General features: G+C 40.6%; 1 protein-coding gene and 1 long non-coding RNA gene across 7 annotated transcripts in view; one reads left to right on the top strand and one right to left on the bottom strand.

Annotated features, from left to right (window-relative positions):
* Nucleotides 1-405: 405 nt before the first annotated feature.
* On the bottom strand, nt 406-3,491 carry LOC135339137 (NACHT, LRR and PYD domains-containing protein 5-like). Its single transcript, XM_064535276.1, has 3 exons — nt 3,399-3,491; nt 2,951-3,283; nt 406-2,783 (listed from the first exon to the last, which is right to left on the bottom strand). Exons 1-3 carry the CDS (start codon nt 3,421-3,423, stop codon nt 478-480), a joined length of 2,664 nt encoding a protein of 887 aa, XP_064391346.1. The 5' UTR covers nt 3,424-3,491; the 3' UTR covers nt 406-477.
* Nucleotides 3,492-3,635: 144 nt separating this feature from the next.
* LOC135339189 (uncharacterized) overlaps nt 3,636-17,866 on the top strand; it is a 48,908-nt gene continuing 34,677 nt past the window's right edge. For 4 of the 6 annotated variants that reach the window (XR_010395865.1, XR_010395863.1, XR_010395861.1 and 1 more), the window contains exons 1-7: nt 3,636-3,827; nt 4,283-5,247; nt 5,299-5,754; nt 5,804-6,534; nt 6,641-7,376; nt 8,079-8,186; nt 8,233-8,323. This is a non-coding gene — a long non-coding RNA (uncharacterized LOC135339189). Of the gene's footprint in view, nt 3,828-4,282; nt 5,248-5,298; nt 5,755-5,803; nt 6,535-6,640; nt 7,377-8,078; nt 8,324-17,866 lie in introns of all 6 variants that reach the window. The other 2 variants (XR_010395862.1, XR_010395866.1) reach the window with 2 other exon arrangements.

Below are 17,866 nucleotides of genomic sequence, written 5' to 3'. Positions count from 1 at the left end.
GCGTTAAATTGGATTTTCACTAGCAAATTGCTTGCATGTGTTCATTGACAATTTACTGTGCATGTGAGCATTTATCATTATTACCAAGGAGAAGCCCTTGTTATGCCTCGAGGCGTAGCCGCACGAGGGATACGGTAAAGCTGACTGTGTGTGTGTGTCTGTGTGTTCATTATTACCAAGGAGAAGCCCTTGTTATGCCTCGAGGCTTAGCCGCACGAGGGATACGGTAAAGCTGTCTGTGTGTTCATTATTACCAAGGAGAAGCCCTTGTTATGCCTCGAGGCTTAGCCGCACGAGGGATACGGTAAAGCTGACTGTGTGTGTGTCTGTGTGTTCATTATTACCAAGGAGAAGCCCTTGTTATTGCTGTGCTATTGTCTGTGTGTTGTTCATTATTATGAATAACAATCAATCTCAATTAATAATCAATCAATTAATAAACATAATTAATCTCGGGTAAACAACAATTACCACATATTAACACCAAACATCAATCTCGGGTAGTCCATTTCTCTTCCTCTCTTTGTTAGCGTCCATGAATACTGTCTTGATACAGGATCTTAGGCGGGAGGGTATCACCAATATTGTCAGTTCAGAGCAGTGGGTGGTTAGATGTCTGGCAAGCGTCTTCATTCCATCTTCTGTTATTGAGTAATTACCCCATATGTGCAGTATTTCAATCTTGTTGATCAGTCCAGTTGATAGCTCCTCGATACTCTGATCAGTCAGTTCACAGTTACTCAAGTCCAATCTTCTCAGAGTCTTATTGACTGCAATTTCAGCAGCAATGTGACGACAGCTAGTCACTGTGTTACGAGACAAATTAAGATATTCGAGGGAATTGTTTGTATTCAGAAGTTGATAGAGGGCAGCTCCATTGTCGTCTGATATTGTTAGTGAGCAATTGGTCAGGTTCAGGATCTTTAATGATGTGTTAGTGGACAAGGCCTCACAGAGTGTGCAAAGTCCACTGTTACCAATGGCATTATTAGACAAAACCAATTTAGATATTGAACTAGTGTTCTCGATAATCTCAGCGATGTGTATCCCTTCTGTAGGAATATCATTATTAGAGTTGGGACACTTGGAGAGTCCTCGGGCCAGAAATTTGCAGCCTTGGTCACCAATAGAGCAATTGCTGAGGATAAGTGTGAATCCATTACTGCTATTGGAACAAACTGATGCAAAATATCCAACAGAGAGGCAGTCGATAGGATTCATTGTAGTGCTATCAAGATTTAGATTGTGATTAAGAAGATTAGCCACAAACACACACAGTCGCGAGTCTTCAGCTTCGTACAAACAATTGATGAGGGACAACAAAAAGATCGTCGGCTTATTTTTGACAACCTTTCTGACCAGATCAAAAACAGTGGCTGGAACTGGACACAAGAATCGAGGTAGCAAGCTGAGGATTGGTCTACTAGTTCTTAGTTTGGTGATACCAGCATAAAACTGGAATACTGCACTGAATCGAGGATTCCCAAACAGCTTCTGGAATACAGAAATTTGTTGCTTGGGAGACATGAGAGAGATGTGGATTGCTGCTAGTAGCTCTTGAATAGACAGGTGGAGAAAGCAGTAGTAAACCAGATGACCATCGCTAATGATACTGGGAACAGTTTGTAATAGTCCAACGTTTGAAATCTCCTTCGGAATGCGAAGAGTGGTCAAATCATTGTCAGTAAATGTCGCTTTGTTGGCTTCAATCCCATGATATGCAAGTTGACACATTTGTACGGTCTGTGTTCTGATTTCCGAGGGCAGTGAGTCTGGGGATGTGATGTCTCCCACTGGAGTGGTCTTCCCCAACTTCTCCTGGAGGTATCTCTTGAGAGAGCTTTGGACAACGGATGTGAATATCCCGTGGTTGGATGTGGGGAGTGAGTGGTTATCAGAAAGGAAGCAATTAACGACAATGGAAGCATTGAGGGGGAGGTAGCAGCTACCTTCTACCACTGGGTTCTCTCGAATTCTCTCCAGTAGAGTCTGCACAGCTTGTGAGTCACCATTTAGACATTCGGTGAAGTACTGTTCTAGTTGATGTGGAGTGAACCCCAACACCTCCACCCTGGACGAGACTAGTGGGTGGAGCTCAGCCGAAGATGACGGTCGAGATGTTACAATCACAGCTGATTCGTGTAGGGCTCCTTTTTGTGACATGTCTAGTCGGATTAGTTTGTTGATGATTGAGTCTCTAGGGAGGTCAGAAGGAAGCTCGTCCCACCCGTCCAGCACCCACAGTACACCTTTGCCATCAGTCCCTGAAATTGTTGCCCCTATTTGGCATGCCAGTGTTGAATTCCTACAAGGGAGAAGATCTTCTATTGTTTTTGCTTCTCTAACGAGGGGATTTCTCAGTCTCACGAGGATTGCAATATCGAACTCTTGGAACAGTTTCCCCTTTGCCCACTCCTGACAAATGTGTAGAGCAAGGGTGCTCTTGCCACAGCCGGGAGCTCCTTCAATCAATACAAAGTTTCGTCTATCCCCAATCTCAGAGAAAATGTTAGTCAAGTTAACAGGAGTCTTTAAAAGTAAAATGTCATCAATTTTCCCCGTAATTGTTAGTTTAACAAATTCATCATCGATTCTTCCTCTCTGTATTTCCTCCTTCTGAATCATGGCCAGTTTAAAAATTTTCTTTGTTGAGACAGGAGGCCATTGTGTGGCTGACGTGGATACTTGTATTCTGTAGCAATTTTGTAGGTAGTCCCTGTACGAGGACAGCTTGTGGTTCAGCAGGACCCTCTCTTGGGAGGGGGGACACGAGGTGGTGGAGTCTGGGGAAACAAAACACAATAGGTAAGTACCATTCCTGGTGCCAGGATAGTTAATACAGAATTGTATGTGTAACAATAGCAATTAAGTTGACAGTCCCTTATTTGGTTGCAATCACTCCCACAACGTATGGTACCACAATGACCACACTCTCACATGACAGACTCACATTTGTCAGACCAGTACTTGCACACTTGAACAGCAACGTCTTCTTTGAGCAGGGTGAGTATGATGAGTAGCAGAGCTTGGAAAGTGGCGTCTTGTCCGTTGGTCAGTATCCAGAATTTCAAAGCCAGCAACATTCCTGCCAGAGTGCCATCTACATATGCTCTAGTCCTCACGTCAGTTTGCTCTCCAGGTGAGAGCTCCAGTTTTTCAAGATAGCCTTTGTGAACATTGTCGAAACATGCTGCTAACTCGGGTAGATCTGGTTCCTGTATTGCTGTATTGAGCTGCTCATCAGTCAGTTTCATTTCTGTCTTCAGATCGTCAATTGTGAGCTCTGAAAATAGATAGCAAGCACACAAGGTTAGCAATCACCAATGAGGGTTTTATGCTTTAGCAATCATTGGGTTTATCCTTTATACAAATTATAGTAAACATGACAGTCTTTATACCTTGGTTCTGCTCTTTAGTGGCCATTCCAGCAAATAAATCTGTGCCTTGCAGCTAGCTAGCTCTAGATTTCTCTGAAATATATTATTGGGTGTGTTGTTGTTTTTGCATGACTTGCAAAAAAAGTGGGTGTATCTCAGATATCTAAGATTGAGATACACCCACTTTTTGCATTTACCACCACACCCACCAAAGACATATTGTTTTCACATACCCCACAGAGTACGTACAGAGCTAGAGCTAGCTAGAGACAAAACCTGGCGGATCATGACGGATACACGGCTCCATTGCCGAGACGAAAGGGGGCGTGGTCAAAAGGCACATGGTGACACGCCCACTTCTGTTCGGTCTTCGCGCCCCTTAAAACAAACAGCATTCCATTGAATAACAGCCAAAAAGACACTGTAACAAGAATGATTTGAGGATAAAATGTGAGTAAATGAGGAGAGAATAATGATGTGAGGTTAAATGTGAGGTTAAATTAATGATCCAAGCAGAGATGTAAGCTATAGACACTAGTAGTTTAAACTGGGTACTGCTGCCTTAAGTGACACTCTGGTTTCTGGTCCTGAAGTTTTTCTAATTGCATGCGGGCGGGCGGCTTTTCTCATTATGTCATTATCAATTTCACCTTATGAATCTTATTATTTTGCAAATGAATATCATTATCACACTATTTTTGTACCACATGACCATCTGCGCATGCGTAGTAGAAATAATGAGATAGAAATCCAATAATGAGATAGAAATCCAAGAATAAAATCTGATGCGGGCGGTGGACCAGAAACCAGAGTATCACTTGGAGTGGCCTTATGTCTTGTGTGATGCTGCTGTAAGCTGTACAGCCATCTGATCCATATCTTTCCCTCCACATATGTTCATCCAGGTAACTGGGTAGCTGATGGGCATGACAGCCTTTCATGGCCTTCAATTTCCTTTTGGCCGATGACCAGTAGGATTCAATGTTCTGGGTATGAACTCCCGTAGCTGGATCAACAAAGTTGAGTGAGTGGTTCACACTTGAGTGGCTACCAACATTGGGGAGAGAGCCAACCTGGCTATAGGCACTCCACTGGTCCGAATAAATTGTTGTCCCTGCTGCAACATGGGCATTGATTATTGGGAGGAGTGTGGCTGCCCGTCGGTCTTGAACTATTTCCATATATCCTAACGATGGAGTCGTGGAGGTGTCCACCATCCCAAATACCCACATCTCCGTGGTGGTTGCCCTTCCCCGGTGGTGTAGCCTCGATCCCAGGCCGAGTTTTCGCTTTTATAACGGTTAGGCGAACAACTGGGCCTGGTACTAGTTGTCTGCGCATGCGTCAGTCGTTCGTCAGATTCTGACGAATGGATATTCTCGTTCACTTTGGTGACATTTATATTCGTGTACTATCGTGTACTAGAAGTCAGTTCCCGTTTTATCATTATTGGAATCGATTGGAATGGCTCTTAGCTGAAGCCTCTCTCTTCTCTGAAGCTTATTCTGAAGACTGAACAACAAGGGAAGAGGTATAAAGCTTTGTCAAGCTTGTTAAGGTCAGATATTTTTGTGTGGGCCCTATGGCCGGCTAGGCTATGCTATCAAGTCTTGTTCATGTTTGGCAAGAATGTAGGTAGACTATAGTTTCATCATTAATATGGTGGATCAAGTGAAGAGTGTGAGCTAGAGAACTTGGTGCTGCCATCATCAGCTCGTCGACAATGACACTATAACCGAGAAATTTAATATGTATAGATCTACACGTATTTAAAATGTCTACTTCTCTGTACAGGAGCAATGGCTAATATCCAGCTATCCCAACAGTGCTCCTCTTGGCTATACTAACGGACGAGACTGGACAGTTTGAGGTAAGGGTTTAACCGTCTTTGGTTTCTTTTAATATTGTCCTATACTCACAGACACAGGACTGGAGTATGACCTGCTCATTCGAGCGTTGCTGGGTAGCTCAGAGACATCAAGAGAATCTACGTTTTCTCAAGTAATGAGTTACGAGTTGGGGCCTAGAATCAGAGAAGTCCAGCAGCCTGCTAAATCTTTTTGAAACGTAATTTGAAGGCATTCAATCATCCTGAAGTTGCCCTGGGTCACTGTAATTGTGCTGCAGCACAACTGGCAACTCCCCAGGCCTTTGTGAAGCAGCTCCCTATGTGCATCTTTTGTGTACTCACTCTGTGCATTTTCTGTGTACAAATTTCTATTATTGATTTATTAAATATTTTTGCCGACCACAAATATACAATGAAAATTTGACGCATGCGCAGACAACTAGTACCAGGCCCAGTTGTTCGCCTAACCGTTATAAAAGCGAAAACTCGGCCTGGGATCGAGGCTACCGGTGGTGCTGAAGAGCAAAGGTATATTAACGTATTAATGTGTATTATGCGAGTATTTCATTTACCTTAGGCTTGTGACGAAACAGTGATTCATCTATCTGGACTACTACACCACTTCCACCGAGAATGATGCTGGTATTTACCAGCTTCATGCTGCATACCTCCCGCAACCACTGAAACACATTAATGGCCGTTTCCTTGTTCACCTCCACCATCTGAGCCACTGTACACACCGGAAGTTGGTAGGCCCAGAGGTGAATCAGGAGGATCCAAGTCCGAAGGGGAATCTTTGATTTCTCAAAGAAACTGCCCGCCCTTACAGTTTTGCTCGTCTTACACACCTTGCACCACCACTTATACCCATCCTTCACATCTCTCCTCAATCTCTCTTCCATGTCATCACCACAACTATAATGATTTGTGTTAAATAATGTTTTCTAGAGTTATACTGTCTTACCGAACACAATCCATGTCATCTGCGAGCAAACCAAGACTTCTTAGATACACTAATATTTGACTTGGTGAGCCAAAAGCTGCTGTACCAACATTAATGAGAGACATACTAAAATGTTACCATGAATTTATCAGTGCAGTGGTGCGAAATTTACATGTGGCCGGGCAATGCCCGCGAAATAAATGGGCGTTTGTAATCGGCGCGAAAGATGCGTACAGGAAGTGGGCGTGTCATCATGTGCCTTTTGACCACGCCCCCTTTCGTCTCGGCCATGGAGCCGTGTATCCGTCATGATCCAACCTGGCTCCATTGCTAAAGTATTACAGCATTCTCCGGCTGGAAAGATGGTGAGTTAATTTATCAGCCATAGATGATTGTCTGGTTCATCTCTTGTTTTACGTTTAATACCTTGTATTAAAGGTCGTGGATCATGTTTTCTGTTCCTTTGCACAGTTTGAGGCTGAGAATGCTGCCCTGTCAGTAATGAACCCGACGTATTCAAGTAAGAAATGTGGTTACCGTAAGACCTTTAATTAAAGCGGCACTTTTTAAAACTTATTGAAGCCAGAGATCGCTTCTTTTGGAGGTTGAAAATCATGTTGAAGACCTGGTGTCCATTTAGACTCGCTGGCCACTCCCATCATCACTATCTTGAGGATTGGGACTGGTCAACTGCCAATCTGCGAGTTGTTCTCATTACCGAAATCGGTAATGACCAATCACAGTGCAGAAGCAATGTCATGTGACATATTTCGCCCACGTAATTCGTTGTAGTTGGGGTGGGTCTTATGTTGTGTTAGATAAACCACGGGACATAACCCACATTCACTTGATAGTTACGCAACTTTGGTCAACCGCACAAACCACAAGATGATGTCATGCAACTAATTAAAATTCCACAAGAACAACTCGCAGATTGGCAGTTGACCAGTCCCAATCCTCAAGATAGTGATGATGGGAGTGGCCAGCGAGTCTAGTGTCCATTATTTAGAGGGTCTCATCTAATTGGAGGTACATGTAACTCTATCTGATAGCCTCGTGGAATCAGCTATACTATAGTACTCTACGTTGCTAAGCACCACTCTAAATAATATTATAAGTGCCAAACTGGAATTATGGTTTTTTCTTGTTCTATTTGTGCGCCACTGAAAATCTTTAACGGCGCTGTAATTAGAAGAAAGACGGTATAGTAAGTGTGTTTGTTTGTATGTGTATTTTCACTTGGATGCCATTGCACTGCGTTTACAGCTAGCTAGGATAGATAGCCTCAGCAAAAAAAGTTATTTGCTTTGACAGATTTTCAAATGGTAAAAAGCTTAGTTGGGTAAAAGCTAAGAAGTATAAATTAAACCTTGTACACACATGCATTGAAGCTAGCTAAATACAGTTTCATTTTAAAGCTTGATACATCAAATGCGCACTATACAGCCACGCTTGAGTTCTGGCTTCTTTACTGTGAGACTACTCTGGTCCCGGTGAATGTCCGGAGCGCTATAGCTATTCGTTAACACATAAAGCTTAGTTCCATTGTATGCATGTCTGACCAAGAACCACTGCCGTTTTCGACTGTACTTGTCATAGCGTACGTTGCACTATTATTGTATAGATGCAGTAAGCGGTCAATATAAGTTCCGTTTATGTAGTACGCCAGTACGTTTACACTGTATTAAAAGCGTTGCAATTTACCGTTGCACGTTGCAAGTATACATTTTGCAAAAAAACAAACAAAGAGACAATCCTAGTCACCTCGAGTATCGTAGCTAGACTAGTTACTTAGCTATATGCTGTACATACTTGATGCTATATGTTTCAATATAAAATTATATTGTACATTGTACATTTATAATTATTATACATACTAGATCTACTGCTTTTCACATGTACATTGTAGTTGTGAGACACCAACTGCCCAGAGGGAAACCACGCCATTCGCAAAAATATGCCTAATTCCCTCTCACATCTAAAGTTCTTTCAAAATGGTGGTCGTACTTTTTTGAAGGTACTATAATTATTGTTGTAAGAATTGATGTGAAAAAAAATTGCAGGATGATGTTGAAAGTGACATGTGTTGGAGAGAGCATTATACTGGACACCCTTGTATGACCAGACGACTGTAAAGTATCGACACAATTGGAGGTATGTATTATTATGCTGCTGTATTGCCACAATGTTTTAATTAATGGTATAGTGGCTTCGCCCAAAAAAACAATTGCAACAGTATACCATACTTATCTGACTTAAAGCCCCTCTCAAGTATAGTTCCCTTTCAAGTATAGTTATCTGCCTGTATATACAGTGCATCCAGCTTATAGAGAGTAGATTACCACAAATTTGTGAGTAGCTGTACTTAAATGTAAATATCTTTCGATTGGAACATTTCTAAGAAATGGTGTTGATACTATTGTGTAGGTGAATTACCAAGCTACAACATACTCAAAAATGTTTCCATGGAAACATAAGGTGGTGGGTTTGTGGTGATTAATAGAACAACAACAAATTGTTATAGTGGGTAATGGAAATAAAACAGTAATCTTGTACAGCTAAAGTCCTAGACTTCATCACATAATTGTTCAATGGTTTAGGTATCCTGACCATCCCTTTATGGGTCTTCCAAATGTTCACAGTGTTTATAATTCATGATTTACTGGTTTTCAGGTACACTTTTGGTTAGAGTAATAACTTCTGAAAAATTAATAGCTTAGCTTTCAAATTTTTGTAGTAAGTTTACAGATAAATAGGCTACATTTTGATACCAAGAACATCCTATATGCTTATTCCATTTGCTGAGATAAGCTACTACTGTTTTGATGACATCAGCAGCTGCAAACCACAAACCAATGCCGCTTTAATCAACCACACACTTAATTAAGAGTGGGCGTACAGTTACTGTACGCCCACTTATGTGGTTAATAAGAGTGTCATCGATTTGTGGTTAGCAGCTTGTGATGTCATCAAAACGGTAGAAAATAGTAGAATATGTAGTTTTTCAGTGATATCTGAACAATGGAATAAGCATAGAGGATGTTCTTGGTATTAAAATGTAGCCCTTTTATTTGTAAACTTACCAGAGAACTTTTAAAGCTAAGCTTATCATATTTTCAGAAGATATTACTCTAACCAAAAGTGTACCTAAAAACCAGTAAATCATGAATTATAGCCACTGTGAACATATGTAAAGGGATGGTCAGGATACCTAAACCATTGAACAATTATGTGATGAAGTCTAGGACCTTAGCTGTACAAGATTACTGTTTTATTACTCTAACCGATCTATTGATATATATAGGACAACGCAGTTTAATTAAACTTTCGTATTAAGCTTTGTTGTTTAGCCCTTACAACGAGTATTGTCGGTGGAGGACAACTTCTCAATCTGCTCTCTATACGAGATAGTTGATGGGCCCGAATATTGATGCTGCTCTATAATAGCACAAAAAGAACTCATTTGCATTATTATAGTCTAGCAAACTAAATTGTGCGTAAAAACGACTATAATGAGAAGTTCATTAGGAAGAGTATGCAACTCCCACTAACCGTAGTAAGCATTCTGTCTAACCTACATCACAACCACATAGCTGTTGTATAAACTGTTAAAATTAATCTGCGATAAATGGATGAATAAACATGAATGGATGAATAACCGTTAGTGATGATTAGATTAGTTAGATAGCTTTGAGTAGCTAGTTTTAGATAGCTAGTGCAACTGAATAATTGCACACTGTTCTATTAAACTTATCTAGCTCGCATGCAGCTGCATGCGCTTGTTTTTTTTTGGGAGAGGGGGAGAGGGGGGTGGAACAACCTTACTTTGTTCATGCTATGAATGGATGAATAAAAACGTTAGTGATGATTACCACTAATTGCTTTTTCTTATCAGCATTGTTATTGTTATTGTTGTATCTCAAGTGGCTGTGGTTACATGCAATAGTGAGTTTGCCTCCTGTGTACAGTCTATTGGAGTAGCGTACTCTTCCTCTTGGTCCTATCTGTGTTATATGACTCTTTCTGTAGCTACAATTCTTTGCTTTTGGCACATTATGCACTCGGCATTTGTCATGGATCACAGCAAAGGCTTTTCTTATTTCGCCCCATAATAATTATAAGCAATGCTGTGAATAACCCCACCTCCTGTCAACAGACTAGTGAATGCTATCAGTGGAGGGGGGGGTGGACAACCTTACTTTGTTCATGCTCTGAATGGATGAATAAACGTTATTGATGTCTTATTTCGCCCCATAATATCATTGCAATGCTGTGAATAACCCCACCTCCTGTCAACAGACTAGTGAATGCTATCAGTGGAGGGGGGGGGGGTGGAACAACCTTACTTTGTTCATGCTCTGAATGGATGAATAAACGTTAGTGATGTCTTATTTCGCCCCATAATAACATTGCAATGCTGTGAATAACCCCACCTCCTGTCAACAGACTAGTGAATGCTATCAGTGGAGGGGGGGATATAGATGTACTATTTGCTAGGTATTACTTTTTTGCTAGTGAGCTGCATTTCAGAGCATTTAGCAATTGATCATGTATATACTGTATGATCTATGCTCTGAATAGCCGATCTGATGGTGTACTGTGTGATTACACGTACGCTACTATCTCTTTATAATAGTTATTGCAACAACCCTGATAGCAGATGCCTATTTAATACCTAACCTACAGTCCAACTTTAAGCTGACCTTTATATCAAAGTGGGAGAATACCGTTAAATTTCATTGCCAGATTTTCAGTAGTTGACTGTACATGCACGTCACTATTGTATGTCGAGTATTCTCCACCTGGCAGCAACTTATTGATGTTCCCTTGTCAGGTTGAGGAGAAGAGTGAGACCATTCAATGTCTAGAGGATAACCTGCTGAGGAAGTTGGAGGAGAAGCTGCTCGAGAGGTCTCAAATCATGGACCCAGGTGTCATGGCTGAGCTGGTGAGAGAATTGGAACTGGCCAACAGCAAGGCAGATGTGAGTTTAGCATGTACATGTATGCACTCGGTGAATACTGTATAATTAATACATGTACAGTAGACTCTCGTTAATCCGGCCACCCTTGGGACAGTGCAACTTGGCCAGAAGAGCGCGGTAGTTTGCATTTCAGAAAATAGCCGCGGCTTAAAATCAACCTACCTCGAATATTAATGACTGATTTTGCGGTTTTGTCTCGAGGATAATAAATGAATCATTTCCTCTCTATTACAATGTAATCCCACAGCTGTGTTTGCTCACAAAACGGTTTACCTTTTTATAACTTTCATTGTAGTGTTCATGAGCATCCCGCTTCCTACCTCTCATTGTACACCCCAACCACTCCCCCCACACACAGTTTTTCTGCTAAACCACACCCAAAATGTATAATTATGTATAAAATTACTAGTTTGGGGCAGCAGGTATACAGAATAGCGAGTTGGCCACATTTCAGGCCATACTTCAGAGAGTCGGAATAGCGAGAGTCTACTGTACCTTTATTACTACTGTACCACTACCACGATGTTGTGATGGTTGTATCTGTATACCTGTGTGTGTGTACATGACCACCATGCAATCTATTACCCAGTCTGCTGTGCAAGAGAGACTTGTGATGAAGGAAGAGCTCAAGAAGGCACTAGATCGCTGTAAGGAGTTGGAGCAGAGCAGTGGACGGGGTGGACATATTCGAGTGCTACAAAGTAACGTGAGAAGGAAGAGTATACTTGAAACAGGTGATACAGTGGTACAGTATACCGTACCGTACGTATAGCGTCCTGGGTAGAGTTTCCGTGGGCAAGCTAAACCTTGACGAATATTTATCACTCACGAAAACGTAGGCATGGTTGACCGGAACGCATGCAATGCAGTGAAGCAAAGGGAATTTTTACACACAAAATCACTGCTGCACCACGCCTACGTTTTTGTCTCGGATTTTTTATCCCACGAAAATGACCTGCTATACTGATTATGGCTTAGGCAAAATACACAATACATGATGCCGATTGTGTCTAGAGACTATTGTCCTTTTTTTTTTCCCCATATAAAAGTTGCATTTCTGGTACTGTATCAGTTAATATTGATGCCACCTTATAGTGGGTAATTTTTGAGGGTCTCGCAGATTAGCCATTTTTGTAACTCTCAAAAAGTACCTACAAGTGCTAGAAGCCATCATTGCTTAGGACCACATGTTGTTTGCATAGCAACATTGTATGGTATTTTGTTGTTTTGTGGTAATGCAGTGAGCAAACAGCTGTACCACTACCACATGGTGGTTGTATTACCTGTGTGTGTGTGTGTACATGATCGACCACCATGCAATTTGAGTTTGCATGCAGCAAAAATGCAAAAATATTCATCATGATAATGTGTGTAGCTTTATGTTATGTAGCTTTGCACCTTCACCGAGGCATCAGCACCCGCGGTGCTTTCATTAATACATGTACCTGCAATTATATAACTACTGTACCACTACCACGATGCTGTGATGGTTGTATCTGTATACCTGTGTGTGTGTACATGACCACCATGCAATCTATTACCCAGTCTGCTGTGCAAGAGAGACTTGTGATGGAGGAAGAGCTCAAGAAGGCACTGGATCGCTGTGAGGAGTTGGAGCAGAGCAGTGTGCCGATGGGGTAGATATTTGAGTGCTACGAACAACAGGTGATAAAAGTGGTACAGTATACCTGTACAGATTATGGCCTACATTATGCACTGCATCTATGTACATTAAACTAGTACTGGACTAGATAATTATTTGTTGGTAAAAAACGCCAAATCAGCAGAAAATTATTAACTTTCCATGATTATTGTCTGGTTATATCTGTTGGTTTAAGAGTTTATCGTGTTTTTCCTGTTCCTTTGCACAGTTTGAGGCTGAGAGTGCTGCCCTGTCAGTAATGAACCCGTACACTCAGGAAGCCTTCAAGAAATCAAGTAAGAAATGTGATTACCAGAACTGAATTTGTGGTCAAATAGTTGAAAGTGTGTATGTACGAATGATGGTCATGTGATGATGGTCATGTGTGTTTCTACCTTCTACTAAAGTATCGTATGATCTAAATTGCAAATTAGCTATTTTCGTTGCCATGCAGAGGGTATGAATATACATACACTCATTGTACCCCCCACAGAGAGTTCTTGCGAGCATCGACAGTGGACCCCCTGGACAGAAGGCTGGGTATCAACAAGTACTCTGATGTGACCAAGCCAATCATCCATACATCAGCGTTCATGGAGATATGCTCCACCCACTCTGTGAGTCTCCGTATACTTGAGTAGCCGTTATACTAGCATACTTCTATTAAACAACATGATAATCATCACATGTGCCATTAATTGCTCTGGTACGTACTTTGTCCACTGTTTGACTGAAGCTCAGACTCTACTACTAATCTAGACTCTAACAATTCCTCCAGTGTGAGGCTATATGTGACAGGCTCTGGGAAAACCAGACTATTGGAGCAGACTAAAATTTTTGTGATTAATGTACCAAATGATAGAGCAGAGCATCGCCTACACAATGATATGCTTAGTGTTCACATACCTAGTTTCATACCCGAGTTATGCGCGTTAGAAACTCGAAGCCGTAAATATAGTACATGTATCGAGAAAAACGGCTCTCAAAGATTGCTCAATTAGGGGTAATAGCGAAAGTTTAGACAAAGCGTTTCGATGGAAAGAGTTGGATTTAGAGCATCAGATTTTACAGAGAGGTAGTAGAAGGACCGTAGATACTTATACACCAATAACTTGAGATTTTATACTGTAGGCATAAATTTAGCTGTAGCTCAATACTAAATTCTGCTCCAATAGTCTGGTTTTCCCAGAGCCTGTCACATATTAACTTATTTTTATGCCCCAATCTTCATGGAGGGGCATAGCAAGCAACTTTAAAGTGGTCAGGCCAACTTACAATTAAAGGTCAACTGTTTTTGTACTATTGGAACTTTTGCATCCAGTGGTGAATTTTTTACCTAAGAAAAAGGCCATCACTTTTCCTCACCAAAACAGCATGCGCATTATCACTTACAATATTTACGACCATTACTATACCCAGCTGCAAAAAGTGGTTAGGCCAAAATCTGACCAGCCTGACCTCTTGCTACGACCTTGATCTTATGCAAAGTTATGCTATAATTATGTGAACATTATTTCTTACTCGCCCAGGTTCAGATTCGGAAATGTTGTGTTTGAGATCACATCAGGCAGATAGAGAAGGTGGAGCTGGTCCTCCAGGTGAGGGTGTGTGTACAGGTAGATGGTAGGTACGTAAAGTGTTCAAGAAGTTTACTGCCTTGTGTCAGGTATAGTGTTGGTATGCTTGTACGGTGTATGTAAGTACATGTATTCATTTGTCTTACAAATACATGCATTCTTTGTCTTATACACCAGTTGAAGTGTTTCACTTCCCTCTCTTCTCCCCACACAGGACCTCCTTCAGCTGCAATACGAGGGCCTGGCAATCATGAAGATGTTTGGGAGGGCCAAAGTGAATGTTAATCTGCTCATCTTCCTCATGAACTTTTAAAATCCTCAGAGTGTTAAATTGTATTTCATTAACAAATTGCATGTATTCATTGACAATTGCATGTGAGCATTCTTCAATTATTTATATCATCTGCATGTACTATTGACACGTTGCAATTGATTAATTAACGACCTAATGTTCTAACATACTATGTACTTCGCTACTTTTCTCTAAATTGTCATTGAATGATATTATAATAGTCCTATTCGTTTAAGAGCCTGGAATTTTGATTGCTATTTGAATTGTGCTGAGCTGGCCCACCCTTTTACATTGTAAAATCAATGTGTTTTTGCTATGGTGTATGGTGGGCCGTTTGTTTCAAAATTCAAAATTAATGTTATATTTTCATTCAGATTACAATACATTCATTCAAGATGCATATACAGTATTCATTCAAGGTCAGTGGATCTTTGGATCAATTTAAATTTGTTTTGGGCAGAATTTCAAATCGATAGAAATTTATATATTTTTTGATTTTGAATATTTTGAAACTGCAAGAGTACATGCAAATGAGTGCATTCTACTTTTAATTTCTTGAGGAAGAATTGGTCCTGAGTTTCGTGCAGAAAAAGCATTTTCAATTTTTGACCATCACTAGCGCTTATAGCATCCACAGGGTTTGCTTAAAATGACCTTTGTACTCTTGAGAAGCCATGCTCCAATGCAATGCTAAATATAGCCAGAATATAACCTTGCCAACTGCTAGCCTTGATATCCCAATCACTTCCTCGAGGCTAGCCAACTGCACGACTCTGCTATGTATAATATAATAATGTACTTCCTTAACTGTACATAATTAATATTATTAAACATTTCAATGTTGAAGGATCAATTAAATTATGATATTATTGTGTGTGTGTGTGTGCAATCGAACAACTGTATGATTATATGTATAGTACCGTCTGTATGCTGGGAACACTCATCTATTGGCCATGGTACTTGGAACACCTATACAGACAGGGGGTGTAATTGTCATTGTCAATCAGGGTGGGATACAACTGTTAACATAACCTGTACGCATACAAGCTAGGTGCACATAATACTGATTTTATAACAGACTATAAAGTGCACAGCTTCTTAGAGTACAAAGGTCATTATAAGCTAACCCCTGTGGGTGCAAAATATGAAACTGCTTTTTTCTGCACGAAACTCAGGACCTCAAGAATTGAAAATAGAATGCACTCATTTGCATGTACTCTTGCAGTTTCAAAATATTCAAAATCAAAAAATACATAAATTTCTATCGATTTGAAATTCTGCCCAAAATAAATTTAAATTGATCCAAAGATCCACTGACCATTCAAGACCATGCAATTGTCATTCAAGATTTTAATGCATTCAAGTCGACAATAATTATTCAAGATATGCATGCCATGCATGCATATACAGTCATTAAAACACAACATTTATAAGATGTCCTTTGCTTAATGCTCAAAACTCGAAGGTCGGCAACGAACCCCTGACCTCTTGTTAATTTTCGTCAATCAATGTCATGTTTCTGGTTTGGGAATCACCTTACCACTACTGAGGGAGGGAGTTGATTATTGTGAACCCCATTTCCTGTTAATTAAAACAACTACACCATGCAATAAAACCACAAAGTGTGGCTAAAGTCATCTGAAATTATGCATGTTTATGCATCCATCAAAATCTTGAATCTTGAATGAATAATCTTGAATGCTCTTGAATTAAAATTGCACATCTTGAATGAATGTATTGTGATTTGAATGAAAATGTAACATTTGAATTTTGAAACAAACGGCCCACCATATTTTGCAGCCTCTGCATTCTGCAATGCATGCGCTATTATTCTAAATAAAGGAAGTTTGTAAAATATTGAAGTAAGAGCTACACAATGGTTTTTGTCCCAGAGAGTGTTTGTCAACTATCAGTGAGCTAGCTGGTCTTGAAGATACCTACTATATACACAGTAAGTGCATGCAGTAGTAGTAGAATTGTGTAGAGATGTTCCACCATCTTTGAGCATTAGTTTGTCAACTGTCAGTGAGCTAGCTGGTCTTGAAGATACCTACTAGCTATATACACAGTAAGTGCAGTATAGTGCAGTGCAGTAGTAGTAGATCTAAGAGGTAAACTAATGCTCAAAGATGGTGAAACATCTCCTCTACACAATTCTGCAGATGACTACTATATGTATATAAGATGTTCCATCATTCTTGAGCATTAGACTACCTCTTAGATCTACTACTACTGCACTTACTGTGTGTAGACGTTGTTTGTTTCGAATGTTATAACCTACGAAAATGACCTGCTATATAGTATGTACTGAATATGGCTTAGGCCAGGCCAAATACACAATTTATACATGATGCCGATTGCGTCTACATTACTTTGACAATGGCCGTTTTTAATTTTGCCATGTAAAAGGTTGCATCTTTGGTACTGTATCAGTTAGTCAGGGTTTCATCTAGTAGGGGGGGTGGTTCTTCCCCCCCCCCCAAATCTTGTAAAATAATGACATCATCACATTAGTATTAAATCAACTTTTTTTAAGTGGGCATAGCCAAACACTTGCGCTTACGCACTCCCAAATCCCCCCCCCAACTTGTTATCCTAGATGAAACCCTGTTAGTGTATTAGAGAGTACAAGAATGATTTGTCAGAACAATCTCATGTACCTCTTTGGTAAACATACACTAACTGTGTTGTACTGACTTTCATTGAATCACACTGTATCACACGTCACTCCCCTTGCAGCTGTACAATGAAGTACATAGCTGCGATAAAATCCTTCAATGTTGTGGATGGGCAATCAGCTGTCTACTGACCAGGTGTGTGTGGGCGGGGAATTGTGCGCTCAATAAGTGATAATCCTTATTAGTTGCTTAAAACCTGATACACAATTTCAGTAAATCAATTTTTCCATGCCCCACAGAGACGTAACCTATAGCTGTGCTCCATTTGCCTCGGCTGGAAAAAATGTGAGTCAATTAGTGACTTTCTATGACATTTATTCCCGGAACTGAATCATAATATGACTCTCACTGTTCCCCCCCCAGAGGGTTCTTCCTGTGGGCATCGACAGTGGACTCCCCGGAGAGATAGCTGGGTATTGACGCGTACTCTGACGTGATCAAACAAATCATCTGCATCAGTGTCCATGGAGATATGCCCCACCCATTCTGTAAGTCTCCACATACGTACTGGAGAGTGCATAGCA

Source organism: Halichondria panicea, chromosome 7 (genome assembly GCF_963675165.1).
Source record: "Halichondria panicea chromosome 7, odHalPani1.1, whole genome shotgun sequence".
Classification (NCBI taxonomy): Eukaryota; Metazoa; Porifera; class Demospongiae; order Suberitida; family Halichondriidae; genus Halichondria; species Halichondria panicea.
This window is presented reverse-complemented; position numbering and strand designations above follow the sequence as displayed.